This window comes from Haliotis cracherodii, unplaced genomic scaffold, assembly GCF_022045235.1.
Source record: "Haliotis cracherodii isolate W230 unplaced genomic scaffold, xgHalCrac1.p SCAF_15, whole genome shotgun sequence".
In the NCBI taxonomy this organism is placed as follows: Eukaryota; Metazoa; Mollusca; class Gastropoda; order Lepetellida; family Haliotidae; genus Haliotis; species Haliotis cracherodii.
The window spans coordinates 10,588,435-10,607,950 of record NW_027266270.1 but is presented as its reverse complement, the minus strand read 5'-3'; the positions used below and the strand labels follow the sequence as shown (position 1 = coordinate 10,607,950).

At 40.3% G+C, this 19,516-nt stretch overlaps 3 protein-coding genes across 3 annotated transcripts; all 3 read right to left on the bottom strand.

Annotated features, from left to right (window-relative positions):
- Positions 1-659: 659 nt before the first annotated feature.
- Positions 660-3,521, bottom strand: LOC139461793 (leucine-rich repeat-containing protein 15-like). Its single transcript, XM_071243262.1, has 2 exons — positions 3,489-3,521; positions 660-2,076 (listed from the first exon to the last, which is right to left on the bottom strand). Exons 1-2 carry the CDS (start codon positions 3,501-3,503, stop codon positions 721-723), a joined length of 1,371 nt encoding a protein of 456 aa, XP_071099363.1. The 5' UTR covers positions 3,504-3,521; the 3' UTR covers positions 660-720.
- Positions 3,522-5,373: 1,852 nt separating this feature from the next.
- LOC139461792 (uncharacterized) lies at positions 5,374-9,782 on the bottom strand. The gene is made up of 3 exons (XM_071243261.1): positions 9,611-9,782; positions 7,741-8,575; positions 5,374-6,695 (listed from the first exon to the last, which is right to left on the bottom strand). The coding sequence occupies exons 1-3, from the start codon at positions 9,745-9,747 to the stop codon at positions 6,411-6,413; spliced, it is 1,257 nt and encodes a 418-aa protein (XP_071099362.1). The 5' UTR covers positions 9,748-9,782; the 3' UTR covers positions 5,374-6,410.
- A 5,472-nt stretch (positions 9,783-15,254) lies between these two features.
- On the bottom strand, positions 15,255-17,843 carry LOC139461791 (uncharacterized). The gene is made up of 2 exons (XM_071243260.1): positions 17,787-17,843; positions 15,255-16,859 (listed from the first exon to the last, which is right to left on the bottom strand). The coding sequence occupies exon 2, from the start codon at positions 16,856-16,858 to the stop codon at positions 16,070-16,072; it is 789 nt and encodes a 262-aa protein (XP_071099361.1). The 5' UTR covers position 16,859; positions 17,787-17,843; the 3' UTR covers positions 15,255-16,069.
- Positions 17,844-19,516: the final 1,673 nt, after the last annotated feature.

Here is a 19,516-nt window from a genome sequence, read left to right as displayed (position 1 = left end):
CACAAATGTATATATATATATATGTATGTATGTACATTGTAAGTGACACACAACACGTGTATGACCCCACACTTACTACAAGTGGAAGTGAATAGCATTTGAATACTGGTACGAATAAATTCACTTTATGTAAGCGCACCCTACAAAGGCCGAACATTTACATGACAGTCATGGTGTGTATTATATATTTGTTTATATAAAATAACAGGGTAGAATTAATTATAACCGAAAATACTTTTTGTTACATCAACATTTCAACTCAGTTCATTCACTAGAACTGGATCTCTGGAAACAGGTTTAACTCGTTGTGTATGGTTTTAACAAGCTCCCCCCAATCACACACTCCAACCCCTAACTCCCCAACCCTTTTGTTGGAGACCGTCATCTCACTCCTCCAGTTTACCACAAGCCCCCCGGATATACTACAGGTGACCCTCATGGAAGGTTAGGTAACTTCCACGTGAAGTGGGAACACACTAGGCGTGGTCGGGGTACGCTTGTCCCAGTGGTTTTAGTCGGGTTCGAATCCCAGATGCTGATTATGAGTCTTAGTTTGTCGTAACATGCCAATACCATTGTGTTTCGTAAAACAGAAACAATCTACGATCTGCGTCACCTCGGTTTTCAGTGCACTGGATTTACAATTAAGGACTGGGGAAGACAAGGTATTTATTCTGAACATGATATCACCAGAACCTGCGCAAAAGCTTTGCGGAATATCTAAGGTTGACAGGTTGTCAGCAAGTCCTTCATCCTTTTGGAGGTGTTGAGGCAGTGTCCTGACAGGTCCGGCTTCTTTGTGAGCCCGCTCCACCACTGGGGCACATCAGCGGAACACGTGCATCTTGGGTGCTCTACCGTCAGGTACAACAGCTTCGGTAAGGAGCGGATAATAGAGAAGGAGAACGTTACATTATTACGCCTGTTAAACTCCAAAGAGAGTTGTTCAAGATTTGTGTCACCATTTAACGCATTGGCAGACAAGGGTGAGGTCAAATAGTTTTGCCCCAAGAAGATTGTTTTAAGATTGGGCAGATGACTGATGTCCTTCTCACCGATAGCTGCGATGTGGTTGGTGTACATGTTAAGCTCTTCCAACTTCGTCAACCGTTGAAGATTTGCAGGGATCGTTTTCAAGTTACCATGGTTTGCAATCAAGCGTACAATACCCGTGGGAAGCTTCGAGGTATCCATCGTGGTCATTGGGTTCCCGCTTATGTCCAGGTAGGTGACAGTCTTCAGATTTGACAGTCCATCTGGCATCGCGTTGAGCTGATTGTAGGAGATTGTAAGGAACTGGAGTTTAGTTTGAGAAGTAAATGAATCCGTCTTGATACTTCTTTCCGTTAGTTTATTTTTACCCATATCTATTTCCGTCAGCTTTGGAAGATGTTTCAAAACGTCCGGCACCTCAGTCATCCCCATACTGGTTAAAATTAACTTTGTAAGAGTGTCATTGAGAACAACGAACTTGTCCAAATCTGGCACAAAACGCGGACTGTAAGATAGATCCAGGAATTCAAGTCTTCTCATGTAAGCAAACTGACGAGGCCACGCGTAAGAAGTCCCCGAGAAGGACCTGGCACTGAATCTAGTCAGGCCCCTCCCGAGTGTCCTCATGGCGTTGTCGTCCCACTGAGAAATGGCATTACCATCGAGAGCCAGGTCAGTGAGGGCATTGAGCTTTCTGAAAGCTGGAGGAAGAGAGGTCAGTCCACAGTTTACCATACTGAGTTTGTTCAAGGTTGCTTCTTGCCCTTGGAAGGCGTTATTAGAAATGGTGACAGGCTTCAATAGATTCATCATGTCCATGATTAATTCTTTGATTTTGATGTCCTTGAATGCATTATCTGGAATAACAGAGATGCTGTTGTAGTTGAGGAAGAGGGTCCATGACTTGTGTGATGGAGTAAAGGTGGGTATAGTTTTGAGCTGGGCTTGACCACATTGAATACTGTCCCCTTGGCAGCGACATGGGTAAGACGCTGGGCAACCGTCATCAGGTTGTAGGAGAAATGGGGATACACAGCCAACGTAGAGCACCAGCAGTGCAGCAAACTTTGAATCCAGAGGCATCTGGAGATAAAAATCGAACAGTGTCAATGAAAGGAGAGCACTCGACACGTCACTCTTGAAAACTGACAGATGTCAAACTAATTTATTTGTTCACCGGGTCCGAGCGACCAAGTTGAGCTTATGCCATACCGTGGCGTCCGTCGTCCGTGCGTCAACAATTTATTCAAACGACTTCTTCTTCTGAACCACTGACTGGAAATTCACGAAATTGTACAAATGGTGGGGCTGACTCCCCAAGGGGCTGAGGGGCGTGACCAAATAGGGGTAATTTGGCTATATTGCAAAAAACGACTTCTTCTCTGGACTAGGTGGTGGGGATTCAAAATTGTACAAATGGAGGAGCTGAAGAGCGGGGCGAAATAAGGGTAATTTGGCGTTATTGCTTTTTAGGACTTCCTCTCTGGAACTAAGAGACAGATATCAACCATATTTGGTTGGACTCATTCTCCAATGGTGGGAATTCAAATTGGAGAAATGGATGGCTGAACCCCAACCCCACCTCTGGGGACTGAGGGGCGGGGCTAAAAAGGTAATTTGGCAATACTGCTTTAAACGACTTTTCCTCTGGAACTAAGAGATGACTATATGAACCATATTTGCTTGGAAGTATTCTCAGATGGTGGGAATTCACAATTGTACAAATGGAGGGGCTGATAAAAAGAACACCTATTGCTAACATATCTCCACGTAGATTACAATGCTATTGATACATATCACAATACAGGTGGGTGATGTAGTGAGTGAGTGAGTGAGATGGGATTAACGCCGCTTTCAACAATATTCCAGTTATATCGCGGCGTGTCAGCTTAATGTGGGAGGAAAGCCCGAAGTGATGCAGGTCTCAGACTTTTACCACTTTGGTGAAACCCACGACCACAGGTATGGTGCTGACAAACATAGATACATAATCTGGGCGAACCGGGATTCGAACCCACAATCATAGGTTTCTGGCGTGCCCAAGGGACGCAACTCTGCACAGCGAATCGCGGCGCCTTAGACGACTAAAGGCCACCCGTGCCCCCGGGTGATGTAGACTGCGATGAAGTGACATGTAGTCCATGTAGTGTAGGCTTTGTTTGAATCATGTGGATGTACACGGAACCTGCTACCAAATGTGTTTGATGAATGTGAAAGATTTGTTTTAGACATAATCACATATAGTACTTATATCAGTATTAGGGTATGTCCTGTTTTTCCAATCAGTCTCGTCACAAGATGCAAGTAATGTTGTATTTTTATGCCAAGTTGTTGTTCGGAAAGACTTCGATTGCCATTTCGTGTTCTTAGTTTGTATGTCATTTCATGTAGATATTTTTTATGCATATCGTTTACATAGTGTCTACAGTTTTTCGGGTGGTGCCATTACACTACGTTCGGAATGTAATTTCATGTTTCGACTTAACCCCACCTACCTTCTGCGACACCATGTTGGGAAGAATCTGACGTTACTGGTATCACAGAGGTGTACAAGATTGCCTTATCTTATCAGGTTAACGTAAATATAACTGGACAGTTAAAGGCATACATCACACTTTCCTTGACAGAAAGAACAATATATTCTAGGTACCCTTTTTTAAATAGACATTCAAAAGGCAAACTGATTATATATGTTTGTTAACGCTGTAATGAATTCAAATGTCTGACTGTCTTGGTGTGAGTTCAAACGTATACTTCAGGTGCTCAACCGGATCCTCATAACTTCTTATTTTATTAAGAAGTTGGAATGGTAACTAAGACAAAATTGTTATGGATGAGCAACTTCTTTATTACAATTGGGCGACGTTTCGGTGTAGATTCTAACACCGTTATCAAGCAAATTTGCTTGATAATGGTGTTAGAATCTACTACGAAACGTCAGATCCTCATGTTCAACTCATTCACAAAATGAAGGAGCAAGTAGCCCTGAAACGTCGTTATAAACAATAAAGAACTTGTTATCCATAAACTTTTCATGTCTTCATATTCTTCCCACTCCTAAATACCTATCAAAGACGACCCGGGAAGATCCGGGGTAGAATAGGTCTTCAGCAACCCATGCTTGTCGTAAGAGGCGCCTAACGGGATCGGGTGGTCAGGCTCGCTGACTTGGTTGATGCATGTCATCGGTCCCAATTGCGTGGATCGATGTTCATGATGTCAATCACTGGATTGTCTGGTCCAGACTCGATTATTTACAGACTTCCGTTATATAGCTGGAATATTGTTGGTTGCGGCGTTAAACAACCAACCAACCAACCTATCAACGACAAGATTACCTTTGTTTTTGACTTGTCTGATGGTTACATTGGTTAGTGTTGAGACGACCGCCTCCGTGGCCTAGTGGTGGAGTGTCCGCCCGGAGAGCGGAAGGTTTGGGGTTTGATCCCCGGCAGCGTCATACCAAAAGACGTTAAAAGATGGTACTTGTTGTAACCCTGTCTGGCGCTCGGCATTAAGGGGCTAAAACAAGGACTGGTCGGCTCGGAGTCAGTATACTGTGTCTGAGTGGGGTATTCATGTTAAACTGCGGCATGGTATCTCAGTGAGCTAGCACTATAAATCGGCATCAGTCCGGACTAGTACAAGCAGCCACACACACACACACACACGTGCATGCACGTCGCTATATAAGTGCAATAATCTTGGACGCGACGTTAAACCCCATTTCATTTCACCTAGTGCTGAGGTGTTATTACTTCACTTACGCACATAAAGACATCAGACAAATGGAATACTATTAAACTACATATATATATATACGAATAGGCGATGGTACGTGAAATGTGCACGTCTTATGCAGCATGTACATTTGGTCAGTTTGTTCATCGTGAATTTCGACAGCAAGACAAGTATAAAGTAGGTATATAAGTGAGAGAGGTGTGATCAAATGTTCAAAAATTGTAAAAGAAACAACTACCAACAAAATATGTAATCAAATTCATATAATAAATGTTCAAAATCAAAGAGATGGAATCCAATGTAATCCATTTTGGTATCTACAATATGGGTCATGCATGGTGTGTAAGGACTTTGTATGGATGCTTTGATGTTTGATGCTAATTACCATGATTACCTCTCAGGTGTATTAGATAATGGTAGGTAAATTTAATCAGACCTTAGCCTTTTATATTTCCACATTCTAAAATGACGATTTTACTAATTCTCACTCAAACAAATCAAGAATGTTATTTTTTCTCCTCACTTCAATTAGATCTACATTGCACAATGTCATAATATTAAATATAAATAAGCTGATTTGATGTCTTTGTTTAATATTGCATGTATATTTTATTACACGTGCGTGACTTTTGAGCAGTCATTATCAATACAACATAAACGTAACATATATAAGCACCAGTTAGACATATCTATGTGGAATGCTTTGGGGGTTAAATTTGCATTGTCATGATGAAATAGTTGATTATAAACACATAAAAATAAAATTTGCTTCATCATGTCGAATAAACAGAACTATTGAAAATTGGGATAGCAAAATACTGCATGGAATGTAAGGAAATTAACTAGTCAACATATTTTACGACAACATGAAGCTACAAATACATACGTCTGTTTGTCTGAAACAGTAAAATACATACATCTTTTTACAGTGAATGTATCGTGCACATCTTCTGGAAAAGTCAGTATGCTTTCGTGCTTGTTGCAATTTACTGTTATCATGGGTATGTATACTAGAGAAAGGGTATCAGAATATTGTGAAAAATGGATCAATTAATTAATACCTGTGACTGTTGCTTTTATTTTCACAATTGCAATAGCGGTTGTTTACTTAGGGTTGATTACACTGGTGTATAGGGCTGATTTCAACAATTTCGAAATAATACATCGTTTGCTTCATACGTGAAGCAAAGATATAGATGGAAATGATGAAAATGTAACATAATTGTGTAAAAAAATTATTTACAGGATGTAGAAACATGTAAGTAGATGATATTTAAAGAGTTTACAAAAATCAAAGCATTTCTTCAAATGTAACACAGGCATATTTCTAAAATATACTTTTATATACACAAAGAAAGGTAACAACCAAATCCCTCACACACATTTCCTACACACATTAATGTACAACAAAGCAAACCAAACAAACTAAACAAAAAACTATTAATTTGGTTACGTCCATAATATATCAATGTAATTACTCATAAATTAACATCTCCCTACACCAGTGGCCTGGTCACTCCAAAAAAACTGATCACAGTATGCAAACGGTGTGCTGTTTCAAGTCCAAGATCCTCCGTTTTGTGATCTTGGTTTGTTTGCCCCTAAACAACCAGGGCGTCTACAATCTTCCCACACATTCTCACACACTGAAATATTTAACATTTAACGAACAAGATCTATGGCTTAAATGTTTCAGAAGGCTTCGCAGAAGACGCTTCGTCAGATATGGCACCTTGCTCACTGTTAAGAACCGACCTCATGTCCCAATTCCAAAGTTCTCTTTGGTCCAGTAAGCTGTTCTGTGATATACTCGAATTAAGACTATGAATCGAAAGGCGTTTCTGGGACTTTGGAAGAAGAATATCTCCACTCCCTGATGCAGTGTCACCTCCTGCTGTCCTGTTTGTACGTGTGGAAAGTAGGTTCTCACTCCATGAAGGAAGTCGCTGTTTCATGGTATCCTAAATGCAAAACAGTTCTTATCAAAATACCGGCTTCTTCGCAATTGGACAACAGAACACGATGACAACCATTTGCGTTGTAGTGTATACATAGTTTCAAATGAAAATAAATAATCAACAACTGACAGTATGTATAATGAGTCACAGATAAGAGGTGGTGAGGTGAAATGGGGTTTAACGTCGCGTCCAAGATTATATAGCTTATATAGCGACGTGCATGCACGTGTGTGTGGCTGCTTGTACTAGTCCGGACTGATGCCGATTTATAGTGCTAGCTCACTGAGATACCATGCCGCAGTTTAACATGAATACCCCACTCAGACACAGTATACTGACTCCGAGCCGACCAGTCCTTGTTTTAGCCCCTCAATGCCGAGCACCAGACAGGGGAACAACAAGTATCATCTTTCAACGTCTTTTGTTATGACTTGGACGGGGATCGAACCACCGACCTTCCGCTCTCCGGGCGGACGCTCAACCACTTGACCACGGAGGCGGTCCACAGATAAGAAAAAAGTTTCAATGGACAAGAAAAGTGGCAACAAGTAGGAAATAGTGTTGGTTGTGAAAGTCAAATTACGTAGATCTGAAGGTACACGCGATAAAACAACCATTTGACTTACTTGTTTTAGATTCTCTCCATTCAAATCAAATCATTACCCACTTTGTTATCATTACTCATGTCCAATATGATAAAGGTCCTAAGGTCATTGTTTGTGAGCACTTATTTTATGCTCGGTGTTAACGTGATGACGTAACAGCGAAAAAATATACCCACTTAAACCTTGGTGAAATCATTGTGTTTCTAAAGACCAAGAGCTACAACTTGCTTGTTACTTAATGAACCACTGAGATTGCATCAAGAGTCCGAAAATAGGAGTGTGTGAGTGAGTGAATGGTGTTTGACGCCCATAACAATCTTGGAAGTGCATTGATGTTCAGAGCACACGTGAAACCCTCAATAATCAAACAAAGCCTCATCAAAATGGAGTCTAGGACTATCGACGTCACTAGTGTTCTCATCATCCGGCCTAACTGCACTTACGTCCACAGTCGTAAGGGCATCCTCTTCTACTTGGCTGCCATCTTCCTCATTGTCTTCCTCAAGACCTGCTTCTTCGGTGCTTTTCTCAACTGCCTTCTGTATGTCTTCATACCAATACCTTATTTTCACTTCAACTCCGTACCTGAATGCAATATGTCCTTTGATCGGCCAAACGACGTGGTTTGACTCGCTAGTAACATACTCAGGAAACAATTTCTTCCTATCTTCAAAGATGGTGGCAATTGGGTTTTGAAAAGTACTAGTAAATGTATTTTTGGAGATTTCAAATGTAATGTTAACAATGACAGTTCCACGGAGAGTCTCAGTCATCGTGAAATCACAATGGTATTCCTTTTGAAGAATCATCATCTGGACAATTGTGTTCTTTCTAGCAATTGCATCAAAAGATGTTTTCCCCTTCCACTTTCTGGTTCGTTCAGTTTTTCTCCCATCTTCATTGATTACAATCTCATCGTGGAAATGAGAGGCTTTAGCCCGAATCATGTCAGGAACAGTGAGAACAATATTACCCGAATCTCCTCTAGTAAATCCTTTTTCGAGAGTTGTAGTAGCAGTAGAAGTGGATGTTTCACTGGCCTCGAAAACTTGATATTGAGTCTTGTCGGAATTATTCTCAAAGCTTGTTGTGAGTAGTTCCTGCGCGCCAGGGTCTTTTTCAAATTTCTCGTTCTCAAAATGAACGTCAGAGGGAGTAAATTTAAGCTTGTTCCATACTATATCCATATGAACAAGTTTTGCATCTGGTTTGGTTTTCTTGAAATGTTTCCTTGCCCATTCTTCAACTATGTCAATGAGGTCTGGCACAACTGGAGATCTGGAAACGATAAATGGTTTCTTACATTGTATTGAACTGTCTGGATGCAATACATTCCAAACGGTCGGTAATTCACAGAAATCGAGAAAGAAATACGTACTTGAATTGCAAACAAACATGGGATATTATTGAGATAGTCTTGACAGAAGATTTAACATGTTTCAATTCAAGAAAAGTTTGTCTTGGTTTTTACAGCAAATCCTTTTGACATAATCCTGCGAGGCTGGCATAGCAATATCAGAAAAGAAACTCGAAAAGAGTTTGCAATTTGGGACTTCAGTCCAAGGAGTCATTGTACATATCAGCAAGCCTTTCTGATACCATTACTTTTGGTTTGGGCAAATGTAAGCCTATTTGAACGCCAAAGCAGATTGGGGTACCATTCCTCTTTAGGTGGCATAATTGGGAACCTTGCTGCAACCTGGACAAATGACATTATTCCCCACTTCCATTTTATGTTTTGCTGTAAGAGTTAAATGCAAAGCTGGGCTAATGAACTCCTAAGAATGATGTGCACAATACTACAATACTGCAAATACAGCAAATAGAATGTGTATGATTGACAAAAAGGCGTGGCTTGACTGAAGCACTGAATTGGACTTTTTAATGATTTCAAACTGGATTTGAAAATCAAGCTGTTTTGCTCGTTCTTCGAAGACAGGTGTCCATGTTATATCGATGTTAACAATAGTTACATGAGACAAGTTCAGGTCTCAATATGGCTAAAATATCGTCGATGAGAATTTTTTTATATATTTGAAGTCACTCACCCTAACATACCCCTTCCCTCATATCAGGACAAAGGAATACGTCAACGGCACTGAACTGTACACGCGTTACTGTATATACCTCCAGAATCTAACCTTCAACATATTCATTGAATGAAACATGCTGTGAATTAACTTACTACTTATTATTTTCACTCTAACAGTGAGTGGGTGAGTGAGCAGTATCTCTCTCTCTCTCTCTCACTCTCTTCTCTCTCTCCCACTCCCCCCCTCTCTCTCTCTGTCATGTCTTATTCTTCATCCATACCTTTTACTTTCAGTGTGTGTGGTTGGCGAATCCTTCATACTCTGTCCGTTCGAAGTGTGTCCGTCCATACTTTGTCTATAGTGTCCGTCCATACTTTGTCTATAGTATCCGTCCATACTTTGTCTATAGGGTAACATGTTGAACTGAATCACGAAGACCAGAAACCGAGACCTCTTATTCGTATCTGTTGTAACATGGCGACGTCAGGGTTTAGTACGCAGTGAGAGACAAGAACCTACTGGAAATAACCGAACGATCAATCTATATATACGTCCAGATAAACAAAAGCGGTGGAAATACCAATCCCAATATAGACATGACCATGCCTCTTTATAATGAAGCGATTTACGTCTGTGTTCTTTGTTCCAGTAAACCTGCTTTGTTGTGCAATTATTATACTGTCAACGTCACCGCCCCTGGACATCTGTGAATACATCGTCACACACAGCCTGCATAATGGTGGATTACCACCCTTTTCTGTTCACTAAGTCATGACACTAGTGAGTGAGAGAGTGAGTGAGTGAGTGAGTGAGTTGGGTTTAACGCCGCTTTTAACAGTATTCCAGTAACATCACGGCGTGTCAGTTTAATGTGGGAGGAAAGCCCGAAGTGATGCAGGTCTCAGACGTTTACCACTTCGGTGAAATCCATAGCACGGATATGGTGCTGACAAACCTAGAAACATAATTGGGGCGAACCGGGATTCGAACAATCATAGGTTTCTGGCGTGCCCAAGGGACGCAACTCTGCACGTGAAATGCTATTAAGGCAATATCGTTCAACCAACTTCTGCTACTTGCTTTCATCCAGATCAATCTTTCTCGTAGAGACGACGAGGTTATTGCCAAAGCAAACAAACGCCTGTATCAAGAGTTGCTATCCCCTTATTCGAGCACAACGTCCAAACATCTCCATTGTTTGGACTGAAATGAGCTACACACCAAACTGGGATAATGGTTCTTTTGAGGCCACTTTATGTCGATGTGTGATTGGGTTGGCTAGGACGCTGGACATTAGTGTGTTAGCTTAAAACACTTGATTGACTCGATAATTTACTGACCGCCGTCATATAGCTGGAATATTGCTGAGTGCGGCGTTAAACAACAAACAAAACAAGCATATGCCGAGATTCTCTGTCGGAGCCACAAATAAATCTGTTCGATGGTTATAGAGTGAGTGAGTATGGTTTAAAACCGCTTTTAGCATTATTCCAGCAATATCACGGCGGGGGACACCAGAAATGGGCTTCGCACATTGTACCCATGTCGGGAATCGAACTCGGGTCTTCGGCGTGACGAGCGACCGCGTTAACCACTAGGCTACCCGACCGCCCCGGTGGTTATAGAGAGATGTAATGGTCTCAACAATCCTGAAATCGTTGCACTGCAAAATAGCGGTGGTTGTTAGTCGACGTCAATGGGTCAATTTAGTCCCGGATAACAATCTGTTTTCAGCAGAAATGGCCGGTTGTGTTCAGAGTGTCTGCGTTGTGAAACAACTTTGTTTATTCATTTCCGCTAAAATATATAACACTGCGCTATCGTCACAGTAATGTTTCTTTTCAAAAGGCAAAATATATTTATTCATTTTTATAATATAAATCAATGTATAAACCTAACAGTCATTTCAGTTGACGCATGGAACTGGGATGGCGGTTCATTTGAAGCCACTGTACATGGGTGTGTGATTGAGTTGGGTTCAAGCTCCTTTGAACTTTATGTCAGTTATATTAAGAAACCGTAAAACTTAATGGATACCAACTTATGATTTATTGCACATAGCGACGTCGTACGTTTTCTGACTTACTTCTAAAATGACAATCAAACAGTTCAGTTATATTATGGCGTGTCAGGTTAATTTGTGAGTGAGGTTTGTTTTACGCCGCTTTTAGCAATATTCCAGCAATATCACAGCGGGTCAGATAAATGTACGAGCAAAGATGAAAATGACGCAGGTCGGAAGTGAAACTAACGAGTACGAGTAAGGTACTGCCAGACCTAGGATGATAATTTGGGCGAACCTGGGTTTCCAACCAATAAACCGCCATTCCTGGTACGACCAAGGGACGTAAATCTGCAGAGCAAAATGTGGCGACATAAACCAATGGTCTTCATTCAAGGGAGTGTAGTGATGTGTACCAGGTGTGCTCCAGTGACATGACGCTATGATTGTTTGTCAATGCCCGTATGTACTGAGCTGCATGACATAGCGATGACCTGTCTGTGGCCTGTATACCTGTAACGAGCTATACTTAGTTACACATCACCGGGTATTACCGCACAGATCTGCACTGCTGATCAATGAAACGCGACACCTGTACCTATATATAAAGTACGCGCTGCCCAACAACCCTGCGCATTGATAAGGATTTGCGTTGGATGACATACATTGTGTGTATATGTGACAACTTTATCATCCATGTCAACGCCGCTTATTAAATGGGGGGGGGGGGGGGGGGAGGGGACATATCCATGCTCATGGGTTTCCCTTAAGTGGTAAACGTCTGAGACCTGCACCACTTCGGGCTTTCCTCCCACATTAAGCTGACTCACCGTGATATAAATGGAATACTGTTAAATGCGACGTTAAACCAAACTCACTCACTAACTATTAATAAGTAGCGCTTATGCAACTCTCTCTGAGGACGACCCGTGAAGATCCGGGATGGAATAGCTCTTCAGCAACCCATGCTTGCCGTAAAAGGCGACTGTGACCAATAGAATCATGATCCATTTAGTGTTATGACATTGTGTGTCACAAGGTAGCAATTGTGTGAATTAATTGCCTAAACGACGACAGGTTCGAATCCCATATTCGTCTTGCTTACGACTCCCGTGAAGATCCGAATCAAAATTGGTCTTCAGCAACCTATACTTGCCGTAAGAGGCGACTAACGGGATTGGGTAGTCAGACTCGCTGACTTGGTTGAAGCATGCCATCGATCACTATTGCGTGGATCGATGCTCATGATAACAATCACTAGATTGTCTGGTCGAGACTCTATTATTTACAGACCGCCGTCATAAAGCTGAAATAATTCTGAATGGGGATATGGATAAGTCTGTGTGTTTCTTTGATGCGGATGAAATGGTATATGGATAAGTCTGTGTTTTTAAAATTGGTATTACAAGGGAGCTCGTTTAGTATTCTATATTTCCTAAATTGTTATTCTTCCCCACTTACTCGATTGACAAAATGTTTCCAGCATGACAATACCATGTTCAAAATAAAGATATGGAAATGTATTCAAATTTACTCCACTTATTTAATTATTACTATATTGTGCCTAAGAGTTAGAACTTTACTGTGCTTTATATATATGTATTATTTGTATGTTTTATAAAACAGGGCAATGGATACACGTATTTGAATACACATATTTTCTTTCAGAGGCCTGTCTGAAGAACACTTTTGTTGAGGAAAAGAGGTAGAGCTGGAACCGATGGAGTATCTTAAACATGAGCCATCTGAACAAGGGGGGACACGGTTCCAAAGGTAAATGATATACTTATGGAAATGCACAATAAGAGGTGGTATAAGTAAGATCTTTTGTCTCACCTACCTCTTATTTTAATAGTGGTTAAAGCGTTCGCTCGTCACGCCGAAGACCCGGGTTCGATTCCCGACATGGGCACAATGTGTGAAGCCCATTTCTGGTGTCCCCCGCCGTGATATTGCTGGAATAGTGCTAAAAGCGGCGTAAAACCATACTCACACACTCACACTTATTTTAATGAATGTGAAAAATATATTTTGATGAAGCAATATGAAGTGGGTCCGTGGCAGTTGATAGGTTGACCGAGCATATACCTTTGCGCTTATGCTTCTATAAACCGAAAATAATAATATCACGCCCATGACTGGACTGCCGTTTCCTGATTTGCTGATGATAGAATGAGAGGGGCTTGTGTTGCAATAGCTCTGGACTATGTGTCACTGATTTCGTATTTCTGTGTGTAATAAATAAGCCGTATGTGAAGTTAATTGCTGACGTATTTATTTATAAGGATTGACTTAAATATACGTTTTGTGTAAACACCAGTGTGGGCAGTTTGCATAAATTTAAACAGTGTATACACCACTTTTTAAGTTTATATCTCCATTTATGCAAAAACCTAGTGAAGTCAATTCTTTAATACTATAATATATCAAAATATATTATAATATTGAAGTACAGTTTCAAATACTGTACAAGTATTGGAACTTTCTATGCTAATGAATACAATATTTTTATGCGTAAGGTAAAATGTTATTCTTGTAGTACGACTAGACTGAATAAACATGTACGTTATGATATTATATTGCAGAATATATTTGTTATCTACAGGAACAAATGAAGACTCCACAGACATTCAATACTCAATGAGTTAAATTTATGAATTTAAATTCCGGTTTTGTTTTTATTTGTCATTGAAATTCCTATGTCAAATCTTTTTTGTTTCGGATGCATGATTGTATCACGTTATTCATTTATAATAATACAATTTGGGCAATCAGCGTGGTGTAAAGGTGACTTATATACGATCATGATCTACACATTCTTTAGGCAAACTGCAGACGCTTCCTAGTACTCGACCACACGAGTATGACCGGAACACCTCCAATCGTGGTAGTAAAGTAGTTGTAGTTGTATTAGTAGTTGTAGCAGTAGTAGTGGTATTAGTAGTTTTAGTTATGGTTGTAGTAGTAGCAGATGTAGTTGTAGCAGTAGTGGTAGTAGCTGTAGTTGTTGTAGTAGTAGTTGTATTGCTAGTAGTAGTGAAGTTGGTAGTAGTAGTAGTTGTAGCAGTTGTAGTGGTTTTAGTAGTTGTAGTTGTGGTTGTAGTAGTAGATGTAGTTGTAGCAGTAGTTGTAGTTGTAGTTGTAGCAGTAGTGGTAGAAGTAGTGGTAGTATTTATGTTTGTATCGATTTATAATCGATCACTTTTCACTTTACTTGTTTTCCGTGAAATTCTGTGACGTACATTCTATGATTTTTGTGACAATGGGCCTCTCCAACCGTTGTACCTATATTTAGATATTTCTAGTTTTGACAGACGGATATCTAAGCAATGGAGGTCACCCTCAGTAATATATACTTACCCATGATCGGGTATTACACTGCAGGGTATTGTGAGTGATACACGTGTTTACAATATTACACTATAAATAGAACCTATGCAATGCTGTCTGATCGTCAGGAGATCAATTTATTCTTCAAGCTATTGGAATTTGGTGATGTTACAAGCGGTCCGATAGCTGTAATATTGCCGAGTGCGGCGTTAAACAACAAACAAAGATATAATAACAAACCGAAGTGACGCAGGTTTTAGACATCCAGCGCGTATGGTGCTGACAAACCTAAAAACATAATCGGCGCGAATCTGGGATTCGAACTCACGATCATAGGTTTCTGGCACGCCTTATGGACGCGAACTTAATAATTTATCAAACGAATGAACGATGAAACTGGACATAGTTAAATCTGATTTGATTGTACAGGCAATAGCATCTTATAGCTAAGAATAAAAGAATTATTCATAAGTTTGTGGACGATAGGTTCCATGTGGGCAGGGGAAAATACAACAAAAATAATACACAATAGACATCCGTTGACGAATTTATTCAGATAAACCATGCTGATCCGTAAAACTTTTCAGTTTGTTCTTTATAAGTAATTCGTCTGAATATAAAACTAATTTATACATTCTTAATAAAGTACTAAGTAGACTTCTCTCGACGAATTTATTCAGATAACATAAACTTATGTGTATACGTTTACACTTTAATCTTTGTGTGGCTAACCCTAAATTCGTTTAACAATATAAAACAAAATTATAATCTTGCAGCTAGCTCTATATGTTATCTGAAGGTATAGTATTCCCAATCTAACAAAATATGCACATTCAATTGCACGCTTTGAAATAATCATTGATTATTGTTCTGGAATATTTCACATATACATGAGCGTTTATAAAAACGTTTGTAATATCACAATATGCAAAATACGGGCATAGATCATCCAAGGACACTCTTCTTCTTGAAAGCCTTTTTTGCCATAGACGAACTGTCTCATGAAAGTCTCCGTTCCAATTCAATGTGGACTTCTTTGCCGAACCTTTCTATAAACGTCAGTACATAGGATAGGTTATTCCGGTTCAAATAGACACACAGACTTATCGATTTGCCATTAATCCAGTTCAAATAGACACACAGACTTATCGATTTGCCCTTAATCCAGTTCAAATAGACACACAGACTTATCGATATACCTATTAATCCGGATCAAAGAAACACACAGACTTATCAATACACCAAGTTTGTTAATAATGACGGTTGAGGGAGTCTGTAAAATTTCAGTCATGTACAGTCATGTAGCAATCAGTTCATTATGGTACATATAGATCAGTTACATGTTCACATGTTCTAATTCACAAACCAACAGTTGAACATGAACTGACAACGAATGGAAAAGTTCTTTCAATTATAATAATGATTGTAGTGGCCATCATCATCAGGTTCATCCTCAAGATCTTCCTGATACACGCGGACCTTTTGTGAAACGCCATACCGGAACTGAACCTTCCCTATGACAGGCCAAACCACCTTCTTGGATGTGATCTCCACGCAGTCTGGTAGTAGGGAACTACTATCACGTAGAATCTGGGCGATGTCGTTTTGAAAAATCAGCACCTTTTCAGAGGGTAATTCGGTGATATTCACCCTAACCGTCCCTCGGAAGGATACATTCATCTTGAAGTTGCATTTGAATTCATTTTCAAGTATTTCAAGTTCAGCAACAGTTCTCATTTCCTTTGGTGCTTTGACAGTCGTGTTGACAGCCCAGGAGAGGGACTTCTGTACCGAATATTCATCCTCGCATTCGATGGTGACCTCGTTGCCGAACCCGGCTGTAGAGCTGAGCACTTCCGGTGGGACCGGAAGCTTGATTCCTGCATTGACCCCACGTGTGAAGCCTTTCGACATTGTCGTTGTGACAGTCGCAATCGTTGACCGCTGAGTCTGGAAGTTGTGCTGTTGATATTGCGTCGTTTCATTGTCGAATGTTGAACTGAACACGATCTGAGACTGAGGAACATTTGATGCATGTTGCTTCGAGAAGTTTGGCTGGGCGGATTGGAAACGTACCTTATTCCAAACAACATCAAGCTGTGCATTGTCAATACTCACAGTATTTTTCGTCCGTGTGTACATTTTCCACGCCCATTGTTTAAGGAGTTCATCAAGATCAGTCACTGAACTGGCCATTCTGTGATGAGAAATGAACAAGCTGAAAGAGACAATGAAACTAACAAATACATTCAACTGTAACAACGCATACTTCGCTTTGAGTGTTAGACCCGTAAGTATGTGCTGCGTAGGATTCGGGCACGCGTATGGGATACGACAGCTGCGGGTCACCAGTTGCGACCAGACAATTAGTTGATACCATAACATCAAAACATATTACACATAACAGTTAACAGTATGTCACTGGGTCAGATTAGTTAGCACTGGACCTAATGAGTGAGTGAGTGAGTATGGTTTTACGCTGCTTTTAGCAATATTCCAGCAATATCACGGCGGGGGACACCAGAAATGGGCTTCACACATTGTACCCATGTCGGCAATCGAACCCGGGTCTTCGGCGTGACGAGCGAACGCTTTAACCACCAGGCTACCCGACCGCCCCTGGACCTAATGATAACGATGGTGATATTTCATTTAGTAGTAGTATTAGTAGTTGGTTGGTTGGTTGGTTTGTTGTTTTACGCCGCACTTAGCAATATTCCAGCTATATGACGGTGGTCTGTAAATAATCGAGTCTGGACCAGACAATCTAGTGATTGATATCATGAGCATCGGTCTACGAAATCGATGACAGGGTTCCACCAAGTCATGTTTCTTTCTTTCTTTGTTGTTTAACGCTGCACTCGGCACTATTCCAGCTATATGGCGGCTGTATGTATATAATCGAGTCTGGCACAGACAATCCAGTGATTGACATCATGAGCATCAATCCACACAATTAGGAACGACCACATGTATGCATCAACCAAGTCAGGGAGCCTGACCACCCGAGACCGTTAGTCGCCTCTTACGACAAGCATGGTCGTATTTTAATCTTAATACATGTATTACAATACTTCAAATTATCATCTCTAATACATTTCGGTTACTGTACAAACTAACTTACCTTATAAACTTCGCAGTCTTAAAGCTGTTGTAAAGTTAAGTTCAACGCTGGCTCCGATCCTCAAGTGTTGTGAAAGAAGACTGGGTCCTTTTTATATAAACTCCTTAGTACACGTGGCGGTGCTGGAGCCGTCGGGTGATTCCGTTATGTGTGGATATTAATAGAATTGTATATAAAAATAGATCTGACTTGTATGTTTCTTTCTCTCTTTGTTGTTTAACGTCGATATGGCGGCTGTATATATATATATATATATATATATATATATATATGTATTCGAGTCTGGACCAGACAATCCAGTGATTTACATTATGAGCGTCGATCCACGCAATCGGGATACGATGACATGCATCAACCAAGTCAGCGAGCCTGACCACTCGATCGGTTAGTCGCCTCTTACGACAAGCATGGGTTGCTGAAGACCTATACTACCCCGGATCATCACGGGTCACAGGTCAATGTCACTGCGAAGTTAAAGACATATATTGTAGAAAAAGAGCAAATCGTGAGTTTACGACCGCATCCCTGGTTCAGTAAACAGAGCATCTGCCCGGAGAGTGGAAGGTCGGTGGTTCGATCCCCGTCCATGTCCTACCAAAAGACGTTAAGAAATGATATTTGTGTTTATCCAGCTTGGCGCTCGGCATTAATAGGACAAAATAAGGACAGGTCTGCTGAGAATCAGTATACTGTGTCTGAGTGTGGTATCTCAGTTGGTTATCAAATGAACGCACGCACACGCACGCACACGCACACACACGCACACGCACACGCACACGCTTACAGTCTTTCAGGTCCACAATTCGCTCCACAGGGCTGCATCTCACTGATCGCGGAATCGAATTCCGGTTGGCCCTGATTAAGTTTTTTTTCTAGATTTTCTAGATAAGCCGTATGTGAAGTTAATTGTTGACGTATTTATTTATAAGGATTGACTTAAATATACGTTTTGCGTAAACACCAGTGTGGGCAGTTTGCATAAATTTAAACAGTGTATACACCACTTTTTAAGTTTATATCTCCATTGATGCAAAAACCTAGTGAAGTCAATTCTTTAATACTATAATATATCAAAATATATTATAATATTGAAGTACAGTTTCAAATACTGTACAAGTATTGGAACTTTCTATGCTAATGAATACAATATTTTTATGCGTAAGGTAAAATGTTATTCTTGTAGTACGACTAGACTGAATAAACATGTACGTTATGATATTATATTGCAGAATATATTTGTTATCTACAGGAACAAATGAAGACTCCACAGACATTCACTACTCAATGAGTTAAATTTATGAATTTAAATTCCGGTTTTGTTTTTATTTGTCATTGAAATTCCTATGTCAAATCTTTTTTGTTTCAGATGCATGATCACGTTATTCATTTATAATAATACAATTTGGGCAATCAGCGAGGTGTAAAGGTGACTTATATACAATCATGATCTACACATTCTTTAGGCAAACTGCAGACGCTTCCTAGTACTCGACCACACGAGTATGACCGGAACACCTCCAATCGTGGTAGTAAAGTAGTTGTAGTTGTATTAGTAGTTGTAGCAGTAGTAGTGGTATTAGTAGTTTTAGTTATGGTTGTAGTAGTAGCAGATGTAGTTGTAGCAGTAGTGGTAGTAGCTGTAGTTGTTGTAGTAGTAGTTGTATTGCTAGTAGTAGTGAAACTGGTAGTAGTAGTAGTAGTTGTAGCAGTTGTAGTGGTTTTAGTAGTTG